Genomic DNA, 14,842 nt, shown 5'->3' with positions numbered 1-14,842 from the left:
GTGGGTGTGTTGTTTGGCTTCTCCAGCACACCAGGCCGTTACCCATGTCTGAGCTGGGCCTGCTTATTCCTGCATCAGGTGGCTGAAGATAGAGGTACAGTGACTTGCGCAGGGTCACGTCCAGGTGAAGTGGTCATAAACGCTAGACTGTAAGCTCCATGAGGGCAGGGACCTTTGTTTTATTTTCTGATGTGTCCCAAGTACCTGAAACAAAATCTTGCACATAACAGGCACTCAATAAATACTTGTTGAATTCAGTTGGCCCCAGCTCTGGAGTCAGAAAGCTTTGGTTCAAATCTTGACTCAACTGTTTCCTGGCTTTGGACCTCAGGCGGGTCACGTCACTCAGCCTCAGTCCCACTGTGACAGACAGGGACTGAGGCCTCCGAGTTGTGAGGAGTAAAGGGGCACTGCCCGGTGTGGACAGCAGTGTTTATGGTGGCTATGGATCTCATTTCCTCTTTTCCAGTTTGTGGCTGGGAGTTCCCCCATTCTCACCAGGCAAGACCATGGACAGGAAGTTAAGAAAGAGGCTTTTAATGAAAATATAGTATGTGGAGGGCAAAGGCCAGGGGCCCTTGTTTAGGAAGGAACATGAGGACCCAAGAGGCTTCCTGCCCCTGTGGACAGCAGAGCCAAGTGCTACAAAAAACGCCTGGAAGGGTGGCCTGGGCCCAAGCTGCCTGCCCTGCAGGGCTCAGGAGGGCTCGGCGCCCCGTCCTAGGTGGGACTGCCAGCAGCCAGCAGCAAGGTACGGGGAGCACCTGTTCCCACACGGTCCTTTTAGTCCATTCCAGCAGTACTCTGAGCAGCCCTGGAGGCTTGGTGAGGGCTCCAGCCTGGCAGAGCAGAGGGTGGGCTGAGGGCAGAGGTCGCTCCAGGAGGTGAGGGTCATAGCCAGGTGCTGCTGCTGTGTGAGTAGCTGTGCTCCTGGCCCGCGCTGAAGCCCCGCAGCAGCTCAGCCTCGCCCCCGAACACCAGGCTCTCCACGTCCACCTCCAGCTCCTCTGCACGGGGAGCAGGCCAGTCAGGGGACTGGGCCACTCAGCCCACTCGACCCCTCCGCTTGAGGGCACTTACCTTGGTCTGAGTCGGAGCGCTCAGAGGAGAGGCCTGAGGAGTCCAGGCTGTCTGCTCGCAGCCGCTCGCGCTCGCCCGCCCCGGCCAGCCCCCGGAGCTGCTCCAGCTGCTGCCGCAGGCTCTGCTGCTTGCTGCGCAGCTTCTCCTTGAGCCGCCGGGCCCGCTGCTCCTGCTCCTCCAGCTTCTGCAGATCCGAGGGAGCAAGGGGCTGGGGTCAGCTACCTGGGGTCTCGGGCCTCAGCCCAACACCACTTAACGGCGAACCTTGGCCACGTGGTGACTGCTTGCTCCACACGGGCTCACTAGATCTGGGCCCCAGAGGGTCGCTCCCACATCCTACAGGAAGCTAGGCCCTCCTGCCCTTCTGTCCCATGTAAATGGCCCAGGAAGTCTGTCCAGATGGGTGGGGAAGGGAGGGCACCACAATCTCAAAGGCCCTCGGGGCCCAGTCAAATGATGTGAATGAGTGGAGTGTCTGGTGTCAGGCAACAGGGACTGTGGGGGACTGGGGCACACTAGCGAGTGCATACTAAGGCTCAAGGCAGTGGCCCAGGCCAATTACTGCCACATGGAAACAGGCCCAGTGTTGCCAGATCACCCAGTTTTTTAAAGAGAAGCAGGGAGATCACATTTTTTCATGTCAAATGTCCTTTTAAGTGCTGCCAACTAATTTAAATTTTTAGAAAACTACAGACCAAACAAAGGCTACCAGTTTGTAACTCCTCAAGACCCTCCCAGGAGTCCTAAGTCTTCAGCATTAGTCCCCTTCTGCTGCCCCCACGCAAGCTCTGCCAGCCCTGAGTTCCAGGGACTGGAGGACCAAGGGTTCTCCCATCAGGGTCCTCAATGGACGGAAGCCTGCATTCAGTCAGCAAGAAGGGGAGAATTGGGTGAGGGGGCATTTGGACTGGGAGTAGATGAATGAATAAGAGCTGCCCAGGCAAAGATAGGGGAGGAAGAAGCATCCAGGCAGAGAGAAAATGGGAAAAGCATGGAGAGTTCAGCTTTTTTGGTGCGGAATGGGGAAAGATGAGACCAGTGGCAAGGCCTGTGTTGTGAAGGGCCTTGAGTATCACAGGAAGAAAGAAACTGAAACTGTCCTTGTCAGGAGCCATGGAAGGTTTTCAGCAGGAGGCAGACCTGGACAGATCTATGTGGTACAAAGAACATTCTAGGGGGCTTCCCTGGTGGCGCAGTGGTTGAGAGTCCGCCTGCCGATGCAGGGGACACGGGTTCGTGCCCCGGTCCGGGAAGATCCCACATGCCGCGAGCGGCTGGGCCCTTGAGCCATGGCCACTGGGCCTGCACGTCCGGAGCCTGTGCTCCTCAACGGGAGAGGCCACAGCAGTGAGAGGTCCGCGTACCGCAAAAAAAAAGAGAACATTCTAGGGCAAGGTGGGGAGGGCAGCCAGGTGGAGGCAAAACAGGAAGCAGGGAGTCCAGGAGAGGGGTGATGGGGCTTCAAGGAAGGAGCAATCCCTAGGTCCTGCCCACGGGCCAGCCAGCACCCAAGGTCACACATCATCCCTCCAGGAACCAAATCAGCAACTCCATGTGAGAAACTGGAGCCGGCTATCTGGCCAGGGTGTTATTCAGCCACAATGAGGAGAATGCAGGCACCTTTGGGACAGTGCTGACAGTTTCCACACCACGATTTATTTGCTGCATGGCACCTCCATCTGTCTCTGCCACTGCCCCCTGTGCCCACAACAGGGCCTGGCAGAGCAGGTGCTCACTTGTTGAAGAAAAGAATGCAAGTCAGGAGACCTAGGCCTCGGTTCTGAATCTGCCTCTCATCAGCCGGCTCTGCCTCCATTTCTTCCTCTGTCAAAAGGGCCAGGAGAGCAGGAAGAGGCCTCTATTGTTTCCAAGTCCCTTCTAATCCCCACTCTGTGGAGCTGCCTTGTGCTTGAGTCAGCACACCCCACTCCCATCCATCAGGGGGCGCTGAGCTCAGCCCGGGCAGCAGCAAGAGCCTTGGGAGGGTGGCTCACTGGCGTCCTCTTGGTACTTTCCCCCTCCTGGCCTCTGGAGCTGCCTCCCAAAGCAGCGTTGGGACACCCCCCCGCCCCTCACCCAACCGCCGAGAACAGGAGGCCTTCAAGGATGGGGGAGAGGAAGAGCAAGAAACAGCCCTCTCCAGTCCGAGGGACCCTTACACCTGACCCCTCACAGAATGCCCCCCATACAGAGGAGGAAATGAAGTCCAGAGAGACTACATAACTCGCTCAGGGTCTCACAGTTGGGATCCAAGTAATAATTGCTGTAATAACAAGTGAACTTTTATTGGAGGAACTTGCTTAAAGCCTCAGAACAATCCTGAGTTATTTTCTGCTTTTATTCCTACTGAACAAATTTGGAAACTAAAAGCACAGAGAACTGTCCAATGTCAGGCAGTTGGGCTATCACCTCAGACCTCTCTCCCCAGTTCCACCCAGCCCCTCCCTACTACCCCTTTCCAAGCATCCTGGCAAGCTGGCCCTGGGGCGCCAGAGTAGCTTCTTACCTGGATGTGCATCCTGGCCCTGCGCAGAAGGCTCAGTGTGGTGTATCGGGCACAGTCAGCCCCCAGGGGCATCTGCTGCTTCAGCTGCTCCAGGCACCGCTTCAGCTGGGCCCTCCTGTGGGGGAAGGGGTCTAGAGGGCAGTGCCAGCCCAGGCTTGCTGGCCAGATGAGGGACGGCAGGGGAGGGAAGGCCAGAGGGAGGCAGTTCCTGGGGCCTGGTGCTATCAGGGCAGGGTTGGGACTCACCTGCGCTTCTCCAGCTCGTTGTGCACAGACCTGCCAATGCCAGGGAGGATGGGGTGAGGGGGTGTCAGCTACTGCCCACACCTTCAGTCCCAGGGCTCCCAGGGCCTCAAAATTCACTACAGATGTGTATCCCAAACTAGCCCACTGTGGGGACCTTGTGCTGGCCTCAGGCACCTGAGTCCCAGGCAGAGGCAGAGACAGGAGGCCTGCCCAGGTGACTGTGGGGTCCAAAGGAGGCCCCTTAGCAGCAATCAGGAAGGGCTTCCTGAACAGGTGACATGTGAGCTGAGCCCAGCAACACAAGTTGCCCAAAATGGGTAGTGGGGGGAGAGGCATTCAAATTGGGGGGAACAGTGTGCAAAGGGTTGAGAGTAGGAGAGAAAAGGAGAAAGCCTGTGGGGGAAAGCGAGTGGTTTGATATGTGGTGTATTAGGAGTGTGAGTGGAAGCAGGACCCAGAACTATTCACCGTTCCAAACACATCAGGGGTCCTCGAGAAATAGTCCTTGAACGAAGAGTGTGTGTTTGGGGGATGGGGAAACGGCAGGAGGTGTCTGAATGCCTTCAGAGCAGGGTACCTGGCCCAGAAGATGCGAGCAATAAGGAGGAAGGTGGCAGTGGAGGGGTCCGATGAAGGACGGCGTCCATCCCCCCCCATTCCCCGCTGCCCCAGGCCCTCCTCACCGCCCACTGTCCAGCGCGCCAGGAGCTTGGGGAGACCGCTTCCTCCTCCTGTGGACTGGGCCCGGACTTCGGTGTGGGCACAGGGACGCATAGCCATGCTCTGCCTCTGCGAGAGACAGCCCCCGCCCACGTCAGGCTGGGGCTAGTTCCAGCGGGATCCCCTGGCACGGCACGGTCAGGGAGGGGCTTTTGGCTACAGGGCCATTTCCCCACCCCCTCCAGCCCCACTGCCCGCGGACCCCTAAATTGAGGGCGGGGGTGCCCCAGGACTACTGCCCTAAGGCCATGCATCCAAGTTGGGAGCCAAGTCCAGGCCAGGCCAGTGTCAGCGAGGTCGCCGCCTGGAGTCCGACCAAGGGTTCTTCCTCACCTCTCTCACGGCGCTCCAGGAACTCCGCCGCCTGCAGCAAGACCTGGATGTTGCTGGCCACGGGTTCCATGTCGGCGACAGCTGGCTGCGGGCGGGCCTAGGATGCTGGCCGGAGCAGCGGCTGCACCACTTTTGTTACAATGTAACTGACACGGTGCAACAAACACAGACGCCCGGCCCGCCCCCGGAACGCCCCGCCCCGGGACAGCCCAGCTCTTGGCCCCGCCCCTGGAGCGCGCCCGGGAACCGCAGCCCACCCTCCGCGAGCCCGCCCAACCCCTAGGACTCCCGTAGGGCTTCTATGGGCGCCGGATCCAGGCCCGGCCCTTGGGCGAACTCCCGGGCTGGGGGTGGGGGTGGGGTTGTGCTGCGTCTTGCCGCTTCGCTCAGCGACCCAGCGCCGGTTACTTGGCTTTTCTGGGCCTCAGTCTCCAGCCCCGTGCTGGTGGCAAGAGGCCCGCACACTGAGTGGTGCTCTGGGGGCCAGTGGTCCCGGGGAGGCCCCTGGCTCCGCCGCTGCACGTGGGCGCCACGGAGGTGGGGCCGGCGGGCACCCTCGCCCATTTGCTCTTTGCCTCTTGAGGCTCGCGGACGTCACCTTGGGGGCGGGGCAGGGGGCCTCTCAGGCACTATTGGCTGCGTGCGGCTCCGCCCTCTCCCGCTGCTGGTCAACACGTTCGGGCGGGAAAAGGAGCAGGTTTCAAATTTGAAAACCCTGGCTATGGGGGCGGGGTTGAGCGGGGAACAGGGCCCAGTGCGCAAGCGCCGGGGTAGGGGGCGCGGACCTGGCTCCTGCGCTCCAGGGTCTGTGCCCTTGCCTGCTTGCCATCTGCCCCCGTAGCCCCCGCTGGGCTCCTCCTCCTCATCTGCAGGGAAGCTATTGTTGCTACGAAAACGTCAGAAGGGTAGCAACTTGAGAACTGGCTTGCTTCAGAGTCCTGGGTTCTGGAGTCAACAGAGTTGAGTTCCTGTCCTGTCACCGCTACTTCTCAGCTGTGTGACTCGGGAAGTGCCCTCCCTCCCGTAAGCTCGGGAAGCCCTGAGACAGCGTCGTTGAAAGATCAGAGACCACGCCTATGCCGTGCATTTCCAAGGCCTGTTGCAACCTCACGCAGGCTTCTTCCTCCCACAGAGCCCCTGGATGCCTTACTCAGTCCATGAGCTCTTCTTTTTTTTTTTTCAATATTTATTTGTTTATTTAGCTGCGCCGGGTCTTAGTTGCAGTGTGCGGGATCTCGCTCCCTGACCAGGGATGGAACCCGGGCCCCTTGCTTTGGGAGCGTGGAGTCTTAACCAGTGGACCACCAGGGAAGTCCCCATGAGCCCTTCTCTAACGTGACTTTCTAGCCTCCCAAAGAAGATGATGCGGTGATTTCTAGGGGCAGCACCAGTAGGTGTAGCCACACCTTCAGGGACAGTGACAGTCTAAGGGTGGAGACTGGAAGATAAAAGCAGCTGTTACAGGGTGGAGCATTACTGCCAGGCTGGGGCTGAATCTGTGACCTGGAAATGGAGAGGAGGGAGAAGGAGGAACTAGATTCTCTATAAAGAGACAGTCCTGGGTAAACACATGGCACATGGCAGTCAGTCCTCAGTTCCTTGGAAAAAAACCTTTGAGTTTCTCTAAGAGTCAATTCCAGAGGAGTCACTGACATGCCCAGCCAGAACTGCTGCCTGGGACTATCCACCCCTACACCCATCCATTCACTCATGAAATATTTGCTGAGCACTTGCTGGACCTTAGGCACTGTGCTGGGAGCTGGAGAATACAAGCGTGGGCAAAACCAGACAGGGTTCTCGCCTCTGCAGAGCTCTCAGGTGAGGGGCAGAGAGACCGACATAGTAATCACACAGTAGAGATATGCTCTGACAGGTCCTCACAGGAAAAGACACAATGTAAGGGCACGTCCTAAGGAGCATTTGACCTAATCAGGGAGGTCAAAGAAGGTTTTTCTGGGGAGGTGGATGAGTAGGTTTTATCTATGTATAGGAGGAATGTAGAATCCCAGTCACACTAACAGCATGTGCAAAGTCCCTGAGGCTGAAAGGAATGTATGCAGATGGAAAGAGGCCAATGTGGCCAGCATAGAGAGATCAAAGAGCATGGAGCAGGCTGACACTGGAGAGGCTGGCAGGGCCCAGAACAGGCTGAAGTGTTCCCCAAACCCCCACCTGCAATTAGTTACGTCTGAAGAAAGGAGTCACAAGACTTGTGAATGAATTTCCAATTTCATTTCACTAAAGTCAGCACCCACACAGTGTAGGCACAAACCCACTAGTCAGATATCTGGGACCCAGGTGGCCCAGCCTTGGAGCAGGGGTAGGATTGGGGCAGGGTTGTGGGGGAGTGTCTGAAGGAGGAGAGCTCCCAGCAGAGGGAGGGAGCTCTTATAAAAAGAGTTAGGGCTGCTCCAGCTGGAGGCTGTGGAAGTGAGGCAGGGGCTGCAAGGGGAGCTGAAGTAACCGCATTGAGGAGTTTGGACTTCGTCCTAGGAGGGTAGGATTCGAGCTAGGGAACAACATGGCCTCAGGGCTCCCATGAATTGGGCCAGGGCCACTAGCCAGAGGAGCAGGAAGCAATCCTTCCCAGGGAGCAGGCAGGTGGAGAGGATGGGGCTCCTGCCCCAAGCCCTTGGATGCCCTTCTGGGCCCCTCTGAGAAAATGCTAGTGCTAGTGCCATCTGCACAGGGCTGGACAGAGGCCTCCAAGGCTCTTGCCCCCTCAGCAGTGACTGGTCTTAGAACCTCTTCCCCAGACCCCCAGGTCCTGCATGGTCCAGCCTGCACACTGCAGCCTGTGGCCTCCCTGCTGTCTCCCCACCCCTTGGCCCTTCCTGCCTACACTAATTGTGGCTATGCTGCCTGCACTTCAGTGCAGGTTCTGTCAGAAACCAGTATCCTCTGGGCTCCAAGGGACAGTGTCTGCCTCTGTGCCCTGAGTGCGAGAGGAGAAGGAGACCCCTACCCTGCTGTCCTGCCCCAGTAGGACTCCTTGAAGAGGGCAGCTTGCAGGGCCTTGGCACCAGGCTCACCATCCTCTCCCACCCTAAGTACAGGATGCCTGAGGAGATGGCTCCTGCTGTTCCCCTAGAACCCTTTCACTTCCTTCCCCGCAGCTGAGAGTAACAGCAGGAGGGGAGGTGGGAGTTGGGGCAGTATTGGAGCTAGGGCCTGGCTCAGACCCCCGACCCTGCCCAGCCCCCTCCCTATGCTCCCTGTCCCAGCCTCTCCCACTTCACTCATCCTCCCCTCTTCCCAGAGAGTAGCATTCCTTTGTCACTGAGCTAACCAGGTTGTACCCCTGCTGAAAGGCCCACCAGGAGTCCCTCGGCCCTCAGGACAAAGTTCAAGCTGGGCTGTGCCCCTCCTCCTGCCATGTCAGGCCACACACCCTGCCCCTGCCCATTTCCCTGCCTCTGCCAGCTTGGCTTAACTGTCACTTCCTCCAGGAAGTTCTCAGGCCTCCAGTTTTCAGAGCACCCTTCTGAAAGCAGCAGTGGCCCTGTGTCCCTCAGGGTCAGCCACCTCTGTCTGACTATAACCACTGTGGCTTCCAGTGATAAGAAAGGGGCCTGGCCAGGCTATAGTGGAGGAGCAGGGGGCTGTGGGCCTTGGTGGGCCTGGGTCTCTATGTGCATAAGAGGCTGGTGTTGTAGCAGTCAACAGGCCCCCAACTTGGAGGCCACAGTTGGAATGCCACACCCCCCAGGCATGTTGTCAGGAGCTGCACAACACAGTGATTGACAGAGTCAGGGAGGCTAGCTGCTCCCTCTTTAAGTGCAGCGGAATAGGCCATGAGGCCAGGCCTGGCTAGACTACAGTCCCAGTTACCCTGGATGAGGTCACCGGGAAAAGGCCTCTGTAGGACCTGTAGTATGTCCACTTTTTTATTCCTGATATAGGTAGTTTCTCTCTCTCTCCCCCGCCCGTCTTTCTGAGAGTTTATCAATTTTGTTAATTTGTTTAAAGAATCAACTTTGGATTTCTTTTGCTCCTTTGTTTCTTAAGATGGAAATGTACATAATTCACTTTATTCCTTTCTTCTTTTCTGCACATTGCTTTCACTGCATCCCAAAAACTTTGATGTGTTATAGTTTTGTTTTATTTTGTTTTTCATCCACATAGAGATATTTTCAGAATTTTTCTTTGACCTGAGACCTGTGGGTAATCTGAAGTGTTTTCCATAATGTCCAAATATTTGGGAATTTTCTAGATGTCTTTTTTTATTGGTTTGTAATTTAATTCTATGGTGGTTAGAGAATATACTCTTATGATTTTGATCATTTGAAATTTATCAAGGTTGTATGGTCCAGTACATGATCTATCTTGATGAAGGTTCATAGGCATGTAAAAATAACGTGCATCCTCCGGTTGTTATGTGTAGTGTTCTCAAAGTGTCAAATTAAGTTGGTTGGACTTCCCTGGTGGCACAGTGGTTAAGAATCCACCTGCCAGTGCAGGGGACACGGGTCCGATTCCTGGTCTGGGAAGATCCCACCTGCCGCAGAGCAACTAAGCCCATGCACCACAACTACTGAAGCCTGCGCGCCCTAAAGCCTGCGCCCCACAACTACTGAGCCCGTGTGCTGCAACTACTGAAGGCCGTGCGCCCTAGAGCCCATGCTCCGCAGCAAAAGAAGCCACCGCAATGAGAAGCCCACGCACCGCAATGAAGCGTAGCCCCCGCTCGCCACAACTAGAGAAAGCCCACGCGCAGCAACAAAGACCCAACAAAACCAAAAAATTTAATTTAATTTAAAAAAATTAAGTTGGTTCATTGTGTTGCAAAAAAGAGAAAAAGTTTATATCCTTACTGATTTTGTTTTGTCTACTAGTTCTATCAAGTACTGAGAGATAAGGTTTTTCGTTTGTTTTGCGGTACGCGCGGGGCTCTCACTGCTGTGGCCTCTCCCGTTGCGGAGCACAGGCTCCGGACGCTCAGGTTCAGCGGCCATGGCTCACGGGCCCAGCCGCTCCGCGGCATGTGGGATCTTCCCAGACCAGGAATCGGACCCGTGTCCCCTGCATCGGCAGGCGGACTCTCAACCACTGCGCCATCAGGGAAGCCCAAGAGATAAGTTTTAAAAATCTCCAAATTTAATTGTGGATTGTCTATTTATCTCTCTAGTTCTGTCACATTTTACTTTATATGTTGTGAAACTCTAGGTGCATATGCATTTATGATTGTTATATCTTCTTGTTGACCTAATTATTTTTGTATTCTGAAAAATCCCTCTTTATCTTTGGCAATCTTCTTTTCTTTAATACTATTTTGATATTAATATAGTCACAACAGCTTTTGATTAGTGTTCTCATAGTGTGTTTTTTCCCATCTTTTTACCCTTAACCTAACAGTGTCAGTATTTAATATGTTTATCTTGCAAATAGCATATGATTGGGGAGTTCACCCCCTGTGGTCTGATAATCTCTGCCTTTGAATTGTGTTTAATAAAATTATTTTGACATAGTTGATTTTAGGTCTATCATTTTGATTTTTATTTTGTATTTGTCCCATCTGTCCTTTTCCCCTTTTCCTTCCTTTTCTGACTGCTTTTGGATTATTTGTCTTTATCAGACTTCCATTGTGTATCTACGATTGGCTTCTTATCATTACCTCTTTCAAGTGGTCTTTCAAGTGTTCACTTTAACAACTATAATAATATATATCTGGGCTTCCCTGGTGGCACAGTGGTTGAGAGTCCGTCTGCCGATGCAGTGGACATGGGTTCGTGCCCGGGTCTGGGAAGATCCCACATGCCGCGGAGCAGCTGGGCCCGTGAGCCATGGCCGCTGAGCCTGCGCGTCCGGAGCCTGTGCTCCACAACGGGAGAGGCCACAACAGTGAGAGAGGCCTGCATACCGCAAAAAAAAAAAAAAAAAAAAATATATATATATATATATATATATATATATCTTGGGACTTCCCTGGTGGTCCAGTGGGTAAGAGTCCGTGCTCCCAATGCAGGGGACCCGGGTTCGATCCCTGGTCAGGAAACTAGATTCCACATGCATGCCGCAACTAAAGATCCTGCACGCCACAGTGAAGATCCCGAGTGCTGCAACTAAGACATGGCACAGCCAAAATAAATTAATTTTTAAAAAAAGAACTATAATAATATATGTCTTTAAATTATCACAGTCTACCTTGAATTAATATTATACAATTTTAAACATAATGTAAGAAACATACCATTATGCTCCCTTTTACTCTCTACCACCATTTTTACTACTGTTGTTATATATTTTATTTCTATATGTGTTAAAATTCCTAAAACATTGCTATAATCCTGCTTTAAACAGTCAATTGACTTTTTAAAAATTAAGAATAAGCAATCTTTTATATTTCATTACACTTTACCATTTCCAGCATTCTTCATTCTGTCCTGTAGAGCTGGGTTTAACCTGGTACCATTTTCCTTCAACCAAAGGAACTGCCTTTGGCGTTTCTTATAGTGTGGGACTTTTAACAACACATTCTACCAGCTTTTGTTGACTGAAAATGTATTATTTCATCTTCATTTTGGAAGCATATTTACACTACATATAAGATTCTAGGTTGACTGCCTTTCAGCACTTTAGTTATGTCACTCATTTGCCTTCTGACTAGTATTTCTTTTCCAAGTCAGCTGGAATTCTTATCGCTCTCCCCCCACATATGTAATGTGTCTTTTTCCTCTATTTCTTTTTTTTTTTTTTTTTGCAGATTCAAAGAGTATATTTTTATTTTACCATGTAAATAATTTTGGAAATATGACAGTACATTAAATGTAAGCTTTTTTTTTTTTTTTGCGGTACGCGGGCCTCTCACTATTGTGGCCTCTCTCATTGTGGAGCACAGGCTCCGGACACGCAGGCTCAGCACCTATGGCTCACGGGCCTAGCCGCTCCGAGGCATGTGAGATCTTCCCGGACTGGGGCACGAACCCGTGTCTCTTGCATCGGCAGGCGGACTCTCAACCACTGCGCCACCAGGAAAGTCCAATATAAGCGATTTAAATACTGCCATCTTAGACGTGAGAGAGGCAGTAGAGAGAGGCAGTATCACGGATATTTTTTACTACAGAGAAATAGTTTACCACAGCCCTCAAGAAGGTACATGGGGGCTTCCCTGGTGGCGCAGTTGTTGAGAGTCCGCCTGCTGATGCAGGGGACATGGGTTCGTGCCCCGGTCCGGGAGGATCCCACATGCCGCGGGGCGGCTGAGCCCGTGAGCCATGGCCACTGAGCCTGTGTCTCCGGAGCCTGTACTCCGCAACGGGAGAGGCCACAGCAGTGAGAGGACCGCGTACCGCAAAAAAAAAAAAAAAAAAAAAAGAAGGTACATGAGGAAAGAAGTTGGAAAAAAATATCATTCCTGCAGCTCTGAGAATCCTTGGGTGGGACCTGTGGAGGTAGGAGGTGCCTGTGGAGATGGACAGCAGACTGCAGAGGTGCACCATGGCCTGTTGCCGCCATCTTTCTTTGATCTTATATCCACATTGCCACCATCTCATACTATGATATTTGAGAACATCCCAAGATAAGAAGTGATAACCATTTAATATGTTCTTAAATGCTTTAGCTTCTTTCAGCTTCTCTAAGAGTTTCTGCTTGGTGCTTCTGTTACCTCCAGAGTTGAATGCCACTCCAAACTCACTGTCACATCCTCATCTGCATACTAGGGCCTCTTGTGGGTCATGTGCTGTCAGGGACCAGCGAGTCTGTAAAGATCTATTTTGTTTTAATATTTTCTCTTTATCTTTGATTTTCAGCTGTTGGATATGATACACCTGCGTGTGGTTTTCTTTATGTTTGTCTTGCTTGGTGTGTTTTGAGCTTCTGGAACATTTTTCAATCTTTATTTCTTCAAATATTTTTTCCTCCCCTATTCTGTCTCTCATCTCTTTGACCTCAATTTCATGTATGTTTCCCAGTTTCATAGTATATCAAGGGTAATTGATGCTGTTAATGTATTTATGTGTTTTTTTACTCTCTGCTTCAATGTGGATAAGTTCTATTTACTTGTCTTCAAGTTTGCTCATTCTTTCTTCTGTAACATCCAATTTGGTGTTTAGCCCATCCATTGTGGTTTTTATTTCAGCTATCATATTTTTCAGATCTAGAATTTCCACTTAGTCATTTTCTGAAAGTTTTCTATCCATATCCCAGAATATCTCATTATCCCACGTGTTAATTTCCTAGGGCTTCCATAACAAAGTATTATAACTGAGTGGCTTACAAAAATAGCAATTTGTTCTCTCACAGTTCTGGAGAAGTCCAAACTCCAGGTGCCAGCAGAGTTGGTTCCCTCCTGAGGGAACATCTGTCTCAGGCCTCTCTCCTCACCTCTGGGGCCGCCAGCAATTCTTGGTTTTCCTTGGCTTGCAGATGCATCACTTCAGTCTCTGCCTCCATCTTCACAAGGCATTCTCCCCTGTGTCTCTCTGTGTCCAAACTTCCCTCTTCTTTTTTTTTTTTTAAATATTTATTTATTTATTTATTTTGGCTGCACTGGGTCTTAGTTGCAGCACATGGGATCTTTAGTTGCGGCATGTGGGCTTCTTAGTGCGGCAATGCTGACTTCTTAGTTTCAGCATGCAAACTCAGTTGCGGCATGCATGCAGGATCTAGTTCCCCGAGCAGGGATCAAACCCAGGCCCCCTGCATTGGGAGCGTGAACTCTTACCCACTGGACCACCAGGGAAGTCCCAAACTTCCCTCTTCTTATAAGGACACCAGTCACTGGATTAGGGCCCAAGCTGACCTCATTTTATAACCATATCTGTAAGGACCCTATTTCCAAATTAGGTCACATTCAAAGGTTCTGGGTGAACATGAATTTTTGAGGGACACTATTCAACTCATTATTCCCCCTTCTCTAACCCAATTATTGTTCTTTTCCCATTAAGTATTTTATATATTTATAATAGTTGTTGTATGTCCTTGTCTGCTAATATCAATAACTTGGCATTTTGTTTTTTTTTTTTTTATGTGGAGGGGACTTCTATTGACTCTGTTTTCTCTTTAAAATTAAAGCACATTTTCTTGCTTCTTCTCATGTCTTATAATTTTTTACTGATTCTAGAATATAAAAGTGAGGGAAAATGTAATGGAGTATAACCATATTGAGGTATATATTGTTTTGCTTTGTTTTGGTTATTTTCTTAAGAGTGCAAGTCCTTACCTATCTGGCAGTCAGAGGGAGAGGCCCATCATTCAGATTCCTCTTGAGCTGAGCTTTGTGAGAAGTTTAGCGAACTGTACAGTTAGAAGGAACACACTCCACACAAGACCACCATCACTTCTGACCCTAACTGCAAGTTCAGGGGTTTCTCAAAACCACTGTTGGGGATGACAGTTTTCTGGGACTCACAGAACCCACTCAAAGCTATTATACTCACTATAAACACCGTATTATACAGTTTCTTACAGGGAAGGGATACAGATTAAGATTAGCCAAGGGAAGAAGCTCATGAGTCTGGGGAAGTATGAAATGTGGGACTTGGGACTTCCCTGGTGGCGCAGTGGTTAAGAATCCGCCTGCCAATGCAGGGGACACGGGTTCGAGCCCTGGTCCAGGAAGATCTCACATGCCGTGGAGCAACTAAGCCAGTGCACCACAACTACTGAGCCTGCGCTCTAGAGCCCATAAGCCACAACTACTGAGCCCATGTGCCACAACTACTGAAGCCTGTGCACCTAGAGCCCATGCTCTGCAACAAGAGAAGCCACCGCAATGAGAAACCTGTGCACCACAATGAAGAGTAGCCCCCACTGTCCATAACTAGAGAGAGCCCGCACACAGCAATGATGACCCAATGCAACCAAAAAATAAATAAATAAAAATTAACTTAAGTTAAAAATAAAAAAAAAAGAAATGTGGGACTTCTGCTCCTGCTTTCTGTGTAGTCAGGACATATTACTTTCCCAGTATCAACATGTGACAATATACACAGACTACTGTGAACTAGGGAGGCT

General features: G+C 51.5%; 1 protein-coding gene across 2 annotated transcripts; it reads right to left on the bottom strand.

Annotated features, from left to right (window-relative positions):
• Window positions 1-535: 535 nt before the first annotated feature.
• Window positions 536-5,044, bottom strand: MXD3 (MAX dimerization protein 3). 2 transcript variants are annotated; one of them, XM_060008306.2, is made up of 6 exons: window positions 4,886-5,044; window positions 4,516-4,621; window positions 3,833-3,862; window positions 3,587-3,701; window positions 1,081-1,264; window positions 536-1,007 (listed from the first exon to the last, which is right to left on the bottom strand). In XM_060008306.2, the coding sequence occupies exons 1-6, from the start codon at window positions 4,953-4,955 to the stop codon at window positions 892-894; spliced, it is 621 nt and encodes a 206-aa protein (XP_059864289.1). In that variant the 5' UTR covers window positions 4,956-5,044; the 3' UTR covers window positions 536-891. The 2 variants fall into 2 exon arrangements, with proteins under 2 accessions (XP_059864289.1, XP_059864290.1); XM_060008307.2 differs by having other exon boundaries at window positions 4,516-4,615.
• Between the last annotated feature and the right edge of the window lie 9,798 nt (window positions 5,045-14,842).

Source organism: Delphinus delphis, chromosome 3 (genome assembly GCF_949987515.2).
Source record: "Delphinus delphis chromosome 3, mDelDel1.2, whole genome shotgun sequence".
Classification (NCBI taxonomy): Eukaryota; Metazoa; Chordata; class Mammalia; order Artiodactyla; family Delphinidae; genus Delphinus; species Delphinus delphis.
The sequence above is the reverse complement of the archived record's forward strand: the minus strand, read 5'-3'. Positions and strand labels throughout refer to the sequence as shown.

Bases quoted from the DNA above. Each gene is read 5' to 3' on its own strand.
- MXD3 (XM_060008306.2), bottom strand. From the start codon at position 4,955: ATGGAACCCGTGGCCAGCAACATCCAGGTCTTGCTGCAGGCGGCGGAG. The intron at 4,622-4,885 runs GTGAGGAAGAAC...TGTCTCTCGCAG, and splicing joins CCTGGAGCGCCGTGAGAGAG to AGGCAGAGCATGGCTATGCG. The intron at 1,008-1,080 runs GTAAGTGCCCTC...CTCCCCGTGCAG, and splicing joins GCGCTCCGACTCAGACCAAG to AGGAGCTGGAGGTGGACGTG.